The following is a 12608-nucleotide window of genomic DNA, read 5'->3' on the forward strand; positions in this document are numbered from 1 at the left end:
CCTACTATCTGAGTTTTGCACCTTTGAATACATTTTTGTTAGTGGCTAATCCTTCAACATTTGGAGCCCTGTATAAGATGCAGTACTTCACTTGAGGCCTGACCAAACCAGAGTAAAGTATAACCATCACTTCCTCAATTTTTGATATTACAATTCCATGTATGCAGCCTATAGTGACCTTGATATCTTCACTGCCCCATAACATGGCCACTTACATATTTTACTAAAGTTCTAAAATGTTTACCGCTGCTCGTTATTCCTTTATAGCTGGGTTTCTGGGCCCAAGTGAGTACCTTGCATTCCCCTACAACTATCTCACCTGTGCTTTTCCTGTCCTCCCTCCTCAAGCAGGCCGCAGATGGTGGACCTAAGGAATGGGAGCACAGTGACAGAGTTTATCCTCGTGGGCTTTGAGCAGAGCTCCTCTTCCACTCGGGCATTGCTCTTTGCCCTCTTCCTAGCCCTCTACAGCCTTGCCATGGCCATGAATGGCCTCATCATCTTCATCACCTGGACAGACCCCAGACTCAACAGCCCCATGTACTTCTTCCTTGGCCATCTGTCCTTCCTGGATGTCTGCTTCATCACCACCACCATCCCACAGATGCTAATCCACCTAGTGGTCAAGAACCACACTGTCTCCTTTGTCTCTTGCATGACCCAGATGTACCTGGTCTTCTGTGTGGGTGTAGCTGAGTGCATCCTCTTGGCTTTTATGGCCTATGACCGTTACGTTGCTATCTGCCACCCACTCAGTTACGCCCAGATCATGAGCCGGCATGTCTGTGTGAGGCTGGTGAGTACTGCCTGGTTCTTTGGGCTGATCAATGGCATCTTTCTTGAGTATATGTCATTCCGGAATCCCTTCTGCAGAGACAACCACATAGAAAACTTCTTCTGTGAGGCCCCCATAGTGATTGCCCTCTCTTGTGGAGACCCCCAGTTTAGCCTGAAAATGATCTTTGCCGATGCCATCGTGGTGCTGCTCAGCCCCATGGTGCTCATTGTTATCTCCTACGCCCGCATCCTGGCCTCCATCCTTGGCAGAACCTCCTCCTCAGGTCGGGGGAAGACCTTCTCTACTTGTGCCTCCCATCTGACTGTGGTCATCTTTTTCTATACCTCAGCCATGTTCTCTTACATGAATCCTCGCAGCACACATGGCCCTGACAAAGACAAGCCTTTCTCCCTTCTCTACACCATCATCACCCCCATGTGTAACCCCATCATCTATAGTTTTCGAAACAAGGAAATGAAGGGGGCCATGGTGAGGGCCCTTGGGAGGACCAGCCTGGCCCAGGCAGAATCTATCTAGTGGGAAGACTCCTGGAAGAGAGGTCTCCCCCCGCCCACCCAAGTCTTGACAATTGGGCAACTCTCCAATGCTGAGAGCCTCCAGGAAAGAGCATTCATAGCTTTCTTTCTACTAGCATCAGTCCTGGAAGATCCTATTGATGTCTAATGCTCATCTGTCTGATTTCACTTCAAGCATTGTTTTCTCTTAGGCCTTCCTGAGGATAATTTAAGACTTTCATGTTTTTCTTCTATGTTGTCACATCTTTTAAAGGCATAAGTGCACTTAACTCCATTTAATTTTTTTCGTACAGTACTTTTACATACTATTCCTAGCCTGAGTTTTGCATACACATTTAGGAGCAAACTTTTCTCTTTCAACTTATCATTGTAGTGTTCTTTTCTTTCTCACATTCCACTCTCATATCCTGAATCCACCCTCATCCACCCCACTCCTACATAAGAAAAAATAGGGGAAGAAGTTAAGAAAAAGGGAATTAGGGAGCAGTGTTGACATTAAGAAAAGTCAGAGAAAAGAAGAAAAAGAAAAACTAAGGGTGATAAGCCTGAACCCCATCTTCTTAGCTTCCATTAGCCCATAAGGGAGAACTTTTATGATGGCTTTAAGTGGCTACCATAACACTGCATTCAACTTATGTTTATGCTTGTGTGTTGTTGAGGAAATGCAGGTGAGATAGACCAATATGTCAAATCCCTTCTAAATCTTCTAGTTTCCTTAAGTAACATGACTGTTTGATATTTCCCTTATGATCCAAGTGGTCAATGCCCCTTCCAAGCTTCTCAGACTATTAGTTTCCTTCCCTGGTATATACTCCAAGTTAATTCCCCTCTCCCTACTGCCTTCCTTTTTCCCAACCATCTTTCATTTCATTGCACCTTACTTCCCAGCTTAAATAGACATATTTCATTCCCTGTACTTTAACACCTCTCCACACTATCTCTACCATTGCAGAAGGCTTTCCATTTGCAACCCTAACCCCTCTCACTTCTTCTAGCTTTTCTCCTTAACCAAATTTAGCGTCCCTTGAGAGAGCATTATATTCTTAACCACTCTTTTTTTTTTTAATTGCATCTTTCTCATGCCCCTTTCTTAATAATAGGAAAGGGAACAGGTCTGTTATTTTCTGGTGCCACTTCCATAAGATGAATGCACCTCAGTTAGGATTCCCTCAAATAGATGTACTACCCTTTCCATATTATACAAATCACACTACCTTCTGCAATGACTTAAAGTAGTAGCTTCACTCCACAAAATTCTAATCTTTTGAGTCCAAATTGGTGAATCTCTAGATATCAGAGGACATGTGAGAAGCACTTCTCAGTCATCAAGGAGGAAGAAATGAAACAGCACTATAATTGAGAAGAAACAATAAACACAGAACAAAAAATTTTCCATTATCAAAGAGAAATTACACCAGGCAAAGTTAAACAGGAAAGAAAGACTTTATTTAAGACTACTGCAATAGGAGGGGAAGGTGGGTGGCTGCTAGTTGAGCGTCTGACTTTAGCTCGGGTCATGATCTCAGTTTGTGGGTTCAGGCCCCGCATCAGGCTCGCTGCTATCAGCGCAGAGGCCCGCTTCAGATCCTCTGTCTCCTTCTCTCTCTCCCCTTCCCCCTGCTCTCATTCTCTCTTAAAAATAAATAAACATAAAAAATAATAAAAGACTATTGCAATAGGAGATTGAACTCAACTCTACTAAAACAAGTGGCTGGAGAGTTCTTAAGAGCCGCAGTAGGGCTACCTGTGTGTGGTGACTGGTCTTACTCAAAGGAAAAGTAAGTTTACAGGTTGTAGTTTTGCAATTTGGAGCAAGATGCCCATTGATGTTGGGCTCCTACCCTCCCATAGAGACTAGGAAATAGGAATGCCATCTTCCTGAGGGTTGCATTTTAAAGGAATGGCTCCCACAAACAATAAGAGACTCTTAACTACAGAGAACAAACTGAGGCTTAATGGGGCAGGGAATGGGTGATGGCATTGAGGAAGGCACTTGTTGGGATGAGCACTGGGTGTAGCGTGTAAGTGATGAAACATGGGAATCTACTCCAGAAGCCATGAACACACTGTATACACTGCATATTAGCTAGCTTGACAACAAATTATATTAAAAATAAAATAAAATAGAATAAAATAAAATAAAATAAAATAAAATAAAATAAAATAAAATAAAATAAAATAAAAAAGGGATGGCTCCCAGGTCATTGAGAAAGACCTTCCCTGGGTCTGGAAACTAGCAAAAGGCTTTAAAGGAGATTCATATACATTTCAAAAGGGGCACAGAAAGATTGGCAATTACAAGTTTTCTAAAATAAATGCTCTGAGAAAAGGGGCCAGGGGCCTATACTTAAGATGAAACCTGTCTAAAGTTGTCAAGCAGAAAGGGAAAGGATAGGGCCTTCGTGGTCACCATGGAGAACAAAAGAAGTGCTTATTCTTCCCCCTAGGATCTCAGCTTCTTCTCCAAGTTTGAGAATTCCTATCTCAAAGAGGCTTTAAGAGAAACAAACAAAAAGTAAGAAAGGAAAAGAAGAGGGTGCTTTTTGCAAAGTTTTCCAAGAAATTTCTTGGCTTTACATTTGCCCAACACTGTTGTACGCTGACATTGTAACAAGACACAGTTCTGGCTTTTAAGCTCAAAGTTTAATAGGGCAATATAATATAATATATTAATGGTAATATAAAGAACAAACGTTATAAGGGGCCTATACAAAGTATGTTGGGAGGGCAGATAATAACAGCAGCTCACATTTATCAAGCACTTATGTTCTAACAGCTCTACATTTGATCTTCACAATACCCTGGAAGTACATTACCTCCATTTTAAGAGGCAAAACTGGGGCTCATAGAGGTTAATTTGTTCAAAATCACACGTTTCAAATGGCATTTCTAAGTGGGCAGCAGTTCCAGAGCCCACATTTAGCCTAAGGATGTAACTGAATAACTGTCCCAAAGAATGGAGCGGGCTTTATACTGAGGAGATGGTATTAGAACTAAGCCTTAAAGAATAAGCAGTGAATTGTAAAGTGGGTGGGGTGGGGCGGGGAGGCTAGAAGCTGGGGTTGAGTAACTCCAGGTATAACGAACTGCCTGATTCCTTGTTGAAATGCTTTCAACGTGGAAGGTGGAGGGTGAGTATGGCCAGGAATGTTGTAAAATCGGGATGAGCGACCTAAACTGTCTTCTCAAGGGCGAGCACTTTCTCATTCAAGGACCTGGGCTCTGGGAGGCTGGGGCACCAACGGACCTTACAGGGGCAGGGGCGCGGAGGCAGCGCTCCAACGCCAGACAAGCCGACGCCTTGGTGGTGTCTCCTGCTTCAGCCTCTGCCCGGGTTCCTGAGCCCGGGAGGCACACGAAAAGCCCCCAGCGACTGCGAAAACGCACGTAAATGCAACAACCAGAAATCACTCCGAAATGACCGTCTCGTCCCAGCCCCCTCACTATCCGTATGCAAAACCACTTGTCGCGGGAGGATGCACGACAAGCCTCTAAGGTTACCACAGTTCAGCCCATGCCCTGAAAACGTGGGGAGGGAACCCAGGAATTCTAGCTCTGGTTCCAGCTCTTCCAGCCTTCAGAATCCCTCCTAAAACTGACGCCATGTTTCCCAATCTAGCGTGCCCAAACTACCCATGAGGCTTTGGGCCCTGACCCGATTGCGGAGGGTAAAGAAGATGGGCGTGGTCAGCACTAAACAAACAAACAAACAAAACAAACCTGCGGCCAATCACCCTTCCCCAACTTCTCGGATCGCCGTTATGGCAGCCAATGAGCGTCTTCTTGGCCGCGCTGGGGCGGGATTGCGCTAACCTGAAGACCCCCCGGGAACACGAGCTATTCTGGGAGACTAGGCAGCAGCCGTGCCCCGCGGTAGTGCGTCTCTTGGGTTTGGAATACCCTCCCAGCTGAGTGGAAATGCTGAAATGCCGCTCCCCTTTGGTGGAGGATGGGTTGCGCTGGGATGGGGGCGGAGCAAGGTTGGAGGCTAGGCTGAGCATAGATCTTTGCCTATCACGTCGAGTCCTCCTACCTCCTAGCCTAGTCCACCGATCTGTAGCTTCGATATTTTCAGTGATAGTGAATCATTGTTGGGCTCCTCCTCCCTTCTAGACAACGCCGGTGTCTTCGGAACTTCTTTACCTCCCTTTGCAGTTACTCCAGGAAGCCTTCCTTGACTCCTTCCCCTTTCTGGATTCATTGGGCTTTATTTGGGTTCCCTTCATAACCAATGCATTTTCCTAACACTGTACTCTTACTTCTTTACTTCTCTGTCTTCCCCACTGATTTATGATTCATTTATGCGTCCTTAGCATAGTACCTGGAGGTGTTGTAGCGCTATTTTCTCAATGTAGCAGAATCCTGATGTTTTAAACCAAAATAGCAAAACTCCTCTAGTAGGAGTGGAGAGGGAGTGTCCAGAGCTTTGAATCCCCCAAGGAAGCCCCTGAGGCATTCATCATTAGTGACTTAAGCTAAATATTCACTTTAATATCTAGAAATATGGCTTACCCAGGACATGAAAATTAAACATGTCTAGATCCTCTATAGGGAACTCTTAAAGTCTTATCTTTTTGGACTTCCAATTTGATTGCACGTTTGTTTCTATTTTCTAGTCTACAGGCCTAGATATCTCTTTGCCTCTGCAGATCAATTCCTGACCCTCTTTACCCAGCTCTGGGCTTGGGAGGCTGACCTGCATGGAACCAGGTCTACAGATCCCCTGACCCCTGGCTTTCTATTGGGTTCAGCCAATGAGTAGTATAGGCAGAAGATTAGAGGGAAGTAGGAATGTGAGGTTAGGCTATTTAATCCTCTGGCTCTTTCCCTGTGGCATTGTGGCAAGCTCACTTGAGTCCCTTTAGGTAAGATCTCAGCTCTTGTCATTGTAGCCTTCTCTACCTAGTTATCTATTTCTAAGTGGTGGAACTGCATCTCCCATTACCTCTTCAGGCTTAGCCCCTCTAATACCAGATTTGGGGTACTGTAGCTCCTTTGCAGTTTCCCTACAACCTACCCACACCGTTATAAATAAACCTTTATGAAATTCCCCAAACTATCCTAATTTGAATATGCCATCTGGTTTCTGGAGATACCTAATATAAGACCATTCTCTTTTACAGAGGTGATGAAATCAGTTTTTTTCAAATGGAAACATTTTGGAGCTGTATGATGTAGTACAAAGAGCATGGGCTTTGAAGTTAGAGAAAGCTGAGTTTCATGTCTTTCAATTATTCATTTGTTTGGCAAATATTCCACAGTCCTATTGGCCATGGGAGATACTTTAGAGGGTGCTATGGCACTCAGCCCATTCTCCAAGAACCCTCTTCTTCTCCCACTGGGGTGAACCCTGGCAGTCAAGTTAGTACTATGGAACACCACACCATTATCACCACAATCAGTGCAGCAAAGCTAGATTGATTAAGTCCTCTTTCCTAGGAATTTGGAATTGGAATGCAGCAGATATACCCACTTTGGGGCTGGAACAGGCAGATACTCAGATATGGAGCCATTGTCTTCTTCCATGTATGTGAAGAAGCAAAGAAAATTGGCAGGTAGGGAGAATAGATTGAAGTCGGAGGACAGAGAGAAGCAAAGATAGAAAACCATACCTTCAGAGAAAGAGCCTGAGATAATGGTTGCCCTGGTTTCGTCAACCTTGGAGGGCCAATTGCATTTTTGCTCTTGGGTTTTGGAGATAACCTGGCGTCTTTATAATAAACTTTTTTCCCTCAAAATTATTATAGATAGGTTTACATTTCTTGCAACCAAAAAAGTTCTAAGATATCTACCTCATGTGGTTATGGGGATTAAATGAGATGAGGTATTTCAAACATCTAAAATCAGTGCCTCCAAAAATGTATATAGCACCCCATGTGTTCTGAGCATCAAAGGTATCAATTCTTTGTATTTCTTTTTTGGAATAACAAGCCTATTTTGCTGTCAGTATTTTTACAAGTTTTTCCTCATTTCGGCTTTTTCTTCTCTAAGTGCTATTCTGTTCATGGTTTAGTGCTGATAAATTTGTGTTTGTGTTTTCCTGTGTTTTGTTTTGAAGTTTTTGTTCCTTGAAGGATTGAGTTCATCATACTCCTCAGTTCATGATACACCATCATTGTGCCTGCAAGGAAAAACCCTCTTGTTATATGTCTTTATTTCTTTATTCCATCTTTACATTCTATCTCCACTCCCATTCTTCCCCAACAATAGGCAATTTTCTGATGTGTTTAGTGTGTATATTTCTGTTTAAATGTGTTCTTAGAAAATAGTTATTATTTGGTAGGCATGTATTTTTAAATGTATTCCAAAGCTACTGAGTTATAGGTCTCATTCTGTGTCTTACGTTTTTCACTAAGCACTGTTTTTCATCTCCATCCATCTTGCCATATGCTAACATTTAATCTGTTCTTTCACACTGATGCCATGGTGTGCATTTGCCATGTTGTACTTCTCCACTACTCCAGTGATGAACACCCACATTGCCCCCAGCTCCACTTCACTACAAATAACTCTGCAATGAACATCCTCTTATTAGCCCCCTTCTGAACTTGTAAAGAATTTGTTTTATGTTACTTAAGAGAGAGATTACAGGGTATGAATCTATTTAATGTGTCCAAGTAATGCCAGCTTGCTTTCCAGAAGTGGTGAAACCAATCTTGTAGCAGATTTCCACATCCCTGACATCTGTAACTCTCTAGATTTCTAATTTTTGCTGGTGTGATAGGTATAACCTAATATATTATTGTTGGTTCAATGTGCTTTTGATTATTGATGCTTTTGATCAAATTTCTATATGCATATTAGCTTTTTCCTATTTTTTAAATTGCCTGTTGATATCTTTTGCACCTTTTTTTTTTCTATCTGGTTGCTGTTCATTTGTACGAGATCCATATCTATTCTAGGCTATTATATCCTTGTCAGTTTTAGACAAAGCAAATAGTTTCTTATTCTGCCATCTACCTATTAGCTTTGTCCACGCTGGCCTTTGTAGAACATAAATCTTTATTTTGTAATCAAATCCCCCAGTTTTTGCCTTATAGTTTGTGCATTTGAAAGTATTGAAATATATGGACTACTCTCTTAGTTATGCCTACTCTCTGCCTGACATCTCTAAATCTGAGTTCATTGGCAAGGTCCCTGTGATCATTCATTCCAGTCCTCTTCATTGGACTCCAAAGCAATTGTACTGACTAAATTTTATTCTTAAGAGAATGCCATCTTCTTTGAGCCTTTTCCCCCTATAGAGTTGCAGGCTATAAAAATCATACTTTCTAGTTACTTGAAGTCAGGCTTCCAGTAGCCCTGGACTACCTCTTACCTTACTTCCTTGGCTATCAGGAAGAACCAAAATGCAATAGTTACTTTCAATATTTTCTTCACCCTCATTTCACCAATCAATTCCATCTTTGTGGGTCAGAATCTGACCCAGAATCATCTTTCCTCTGCCATCTTCTTCCTTCTGAAGGATTCTATTACATTAAATCAACTTCCCCTCACTTCTGGAACTTCTTTGTGCCAGTTTCATAATTTGTTCCTGGGATCTATAATCCAGTTCATCTGTTTTGGTGGAATCTAGCACATTTTTACAATAATATTGCTTCTTTTCCTCTCCTTTACCTTCACCTAAATAATTCATTTCCTGTTTCCACTCTCAAGGATATAAAATCCCATATAAGACTGTCTTCATGATGTAAAGTGCTACTCTTTTATCATTTTCTTTGTTTTTTATTGTATTCCTCCGCTTACTTTCTTATGTCTCTTTCCTTCTTCCATTCCCTACACTTTTTCTTCCTCTTTTCCTTTCTGAATTTTATAAATGCTAAGAGCAGGGGCTAACTTTCTGTAGATCACAGCAAAGAAGCTGCTTATGTTCCCACATATATGTGGTGTGGATCACATGACTGCCAATTCCTTTCCAGCTGCACATCAGATCCCAATTGTTTATTTGGAACAATGTACCGCACCTTTTCTCACTGCCGTGTCCCAGACATGAGTCCCACCCTACCAAGTTTCTTTATATCTGTGAGAATTTATTTTTCTCATTGTATGGAATCTCAAGTTCTATTTGTATATTACCTGTACTTTGTGCACTGGTGTAGAGGCCATAAGTATTTTTCCCCAACCTCTTTCTACTTACTTTTTCCAGAGAAGTATGAGATGCCAGCTCAGCTACTGCTTTTCTTCCAATGTTGTACTTGATGTCCTCTGTAGTATAAATTTTTGTGCGTTTTCTCAGCGCTTCTTTACTTTTGTCCTCTCCATTTTACCTTGTTTCCCCCACCCCCTGGCCCCCATCACACACATACACACCATTTCCATTTTAAAATTGAGGTACCCTTAATTCAGTTGACAATGCTCAAAGAAAACAGATTTTCCCTTCAATATTCTGAGAAGTACTCTCTCCCAATTTGAGAGAACACCATTCCCTTATCATTAGACTATGAGAAACTTAAGGGCAGAGACCATGACTTCTTAGAGTCTGCCCCAGTGCCTACCACCTTCCATGATACATAGTAGGCAGTTGGTAAATACTTGTTGGCAAATTGACTCAGTCATGGTTTCCTTCTTGGGTGTCTTTTTCCTTCATGCTTATAAGAATTATTCACCTGCTCTAAAGCAATGTTGACTTGCCCTTTTTATTATTGAAGCTGAACCACCAGTTAGTATATTATAACTACTAATAGCAGAGATGGGGCACCTGGGTGGCTCAGTCGAGAATCCTACTTCAGCTTAGGTCATGATCTTGTGGTTCATGGGTTTGAGCCTGCTTCAGATTCTTTGTCTCCATCTCTCTCTGTCCCTCCCCCCCCAAAAAAAAACAAATAAACATTAAAAAAGAACTACTTGTAGCAGAGAAATGTGCAGTACCATTTAATGGGTTAAAAAAACAACACTGATCTATATAATTTAGACAGAGTTCTGGTTCTGATATTGTCATTAACTATGCAACCTTGGGTATGTCATCTCATCTATTTCTTTAGTTATACGCAATGGCATCATATATTCACTGCAGGAGACTACACTTTTTTATAAAGTGCTTATAGTAGAATAAGGTAAATTTCTCTCATCCAGGCACTAAATGGGAGAGAAACTATTTTTCTCAAAATAAGAGAAAGAATTTGCTTGTTACTCTGGAGCAGGCAGGAGGAAGAAGAGAGTAAAGGAAGGATAGGGTAGAGGAGCCTGTGAAAGGCATAAACTCCTCAATGGGAACTCTCCTTGTGATCACTTCTCCCTCATCTTTTTTTATTCAAGTCTACAGTAAAAATTTTTCAGTGCCTAGTAAGGTTATATTTGTTATTGAAACCAGTGAAAGGGCTGTTTTATGTGTCCCAGAGCTGATAAGAAGTCAAACTGAGGCAGCTTGCATGGACTCAGGATTGTGGATGCAGAAAGAAGCAAAAGCAAAATAAACCATAAGATGCTACAGGCATGTATGGAATCCTGTGGAATTCCCAGATTTTGGCATTTGAATTTGGACCAAATTTAATCAGATCTCTAAGGGACATAGCAGCCTCTTCAGACATCTGAGTTATACATAAAATGGTTATATTGGGGTGCCTGGGTGGCTCAGTCAGTTGATCATCCAACCCTTGATTTTGGCTCAGGTCATGATCCCAGTGTCCTGGGAATGAGCCCCACTTTGGGCTCCACGCTGAGCATGGACTTAAGACTCTCTCTTTCTCTCTCTCTCACCCTCTCTCTCCCTCCACCCCTCTCCCCTGCTCATGTTTGTGCTCTCTCTCTCTCTCTCTAAAATAAAATAAAAATAACACATAAATAAAATGGCTATATGATCATCACTAAGATTTCTTTCAGCAGTAACACTTTTGAAGATTCTAAGAGATGGGGACATATTTTTTTATTACCAGTTCTAAAATTCTGTATTTTTTTTTAATTCTATATTTAAGGCTCAAACATTTATTTCTGATTATAAGGAAGTTCCCATACTACTGATTTAATCAATTCCAAATATACTTCCCACTCCCCCATTTTAACACTTCTGAAATGGGATGTGTCTCATAATCAGTAATCAATGTCAGCTTACAATTACTGTTGGCCAAGCAGCAGTCATGACATTGTTGTCATTGCCTACACATGCCTGGGCCTAGTTGTTATTCTAGGTGGTATGACTGGAAATCTACAACCCCTTGATGTTTCAGTTAATTGACCATTCAAGGACCATTTGAAGGAATATTAGTTCTGGTTGTTGTCTGAAATGATTCCTTGAACACTTTCTGGCAAGATCAAAAAGTTCCAGCTTTAAAACTTGCAGAATAGATTTTTTTGGCCTGGAATAAATTGCCAGAGACAATAGCGAAGCTCTCTTTTTAAGAAATGCTGCTTCGCTAACACTCAAAATGACCCAGAGAATATAATGTTTGGAAAAATAACAGACATCAACAACCTTGAGTCAAAAGTGATTCAGAAGTGTCAGACTCAATATGAAGAAATTATAAGAATACCATAATGACTTTAAATTATATTTGTGTGCTTTGGAGTGATACAAAAAAAAAAAACCCATCTCTTTCTAAATAAGTCTTTCTAAATAAACTTTTTAAACGGAATAAAATTTTTAAATAAAATTGATAAAGCATAGTGAAAGTTTAATTGGCAGTGTTTTTTTTCTTTCTTAATGGCACCTAAAATAATTATGTGTCACAACTGATGATGCCTTAAAGTCAATAACATATGGTAAATACTTAAGAGAATATAAAAATTAGAAAGAAGTTCCAGCCCTCAAGATATTCATAATCTGGAAGGGGGAATAACAAGCACATAAATAACAGAAGTGAGTAAATAAACAATAGAAGTAAGGAAAATATAATAATTATCCCCAAAAGAAGTACCAACAAAAAGATTTGGATATTCATGAGGTGCCTGGGTGGCTCAGTCAGTTAAGCTTCTGACTGCAACTCAGGTCATGATCTCACAGTTTGTGGGTTCAAGCCCTGAGTCCAGCTCTGTTCTGACAGCTTGGAGCCTGGAGCCTGCTTGGGATTCTGTGTCTCCCTCTCTCTCTGCTCCCCTGCTCATGCTCTGTCTGCCTCTCTCTCTCAAAAAAAAAATAATAAACATTTTTAAAAGTTTAAAATAAAAGATTTAGGTATTTAAAGGAGGAAGAGATCACATTAGGAAAGACTCCATGAAGGAAGTAGCATTTGAGAAGGACCTCAAAGAACTGGTAGGATTCCAACTGGCAGAGACAGAATGGAGCAGGAAGAGTAAAGAGAATGAGCAAAGAATCAGATGTGGGAAAGTGGGAATTTCTGGGGAATGGTAAATAACTTTTG

General features: G+C 41.2%; 1 protein-coding gene across 1 annotated transcript in view; it reads left to right on the top strand.

The window, feature by feature from the left end:
• Window positions 1-3432, top strand: part of OR10AD1 (olfactory receptor family 10 subfamily AD member 1) — a 90934-nt gene extending 87502 nt beyond the window's left edge. Inside the window, exon 4 of the mRNA XM_086713553.1 lies at window positions 352-3432. Coding sequence (XP_086569679.1) covers window positions 352-1315 — 964 coding nt within the window. The 3' untranslated portion in view covers window positions 1316-3432. The remainder of the gene's footprint in view (window positions 1-351) is intronic.
• The last annotated feature ends 9176 nt before the right edge of the window (window positions 3433-12608 follow it).

The sequence above is a fragment of the Puma concolor genome, chromosome B4 (assembly GCF_028749965.1).
Source record: "Puma concolor isolate L17-30 chromosome B4, mPumCon1.1.hap2, whole genome shotgun sequence".
In the NCBI taxonomy this organism is placed as follows: Eukaryota; Metazoa; Chordata; class Mammalia; order Carnivora; family Felidae; genus Puma; species Puma concolor.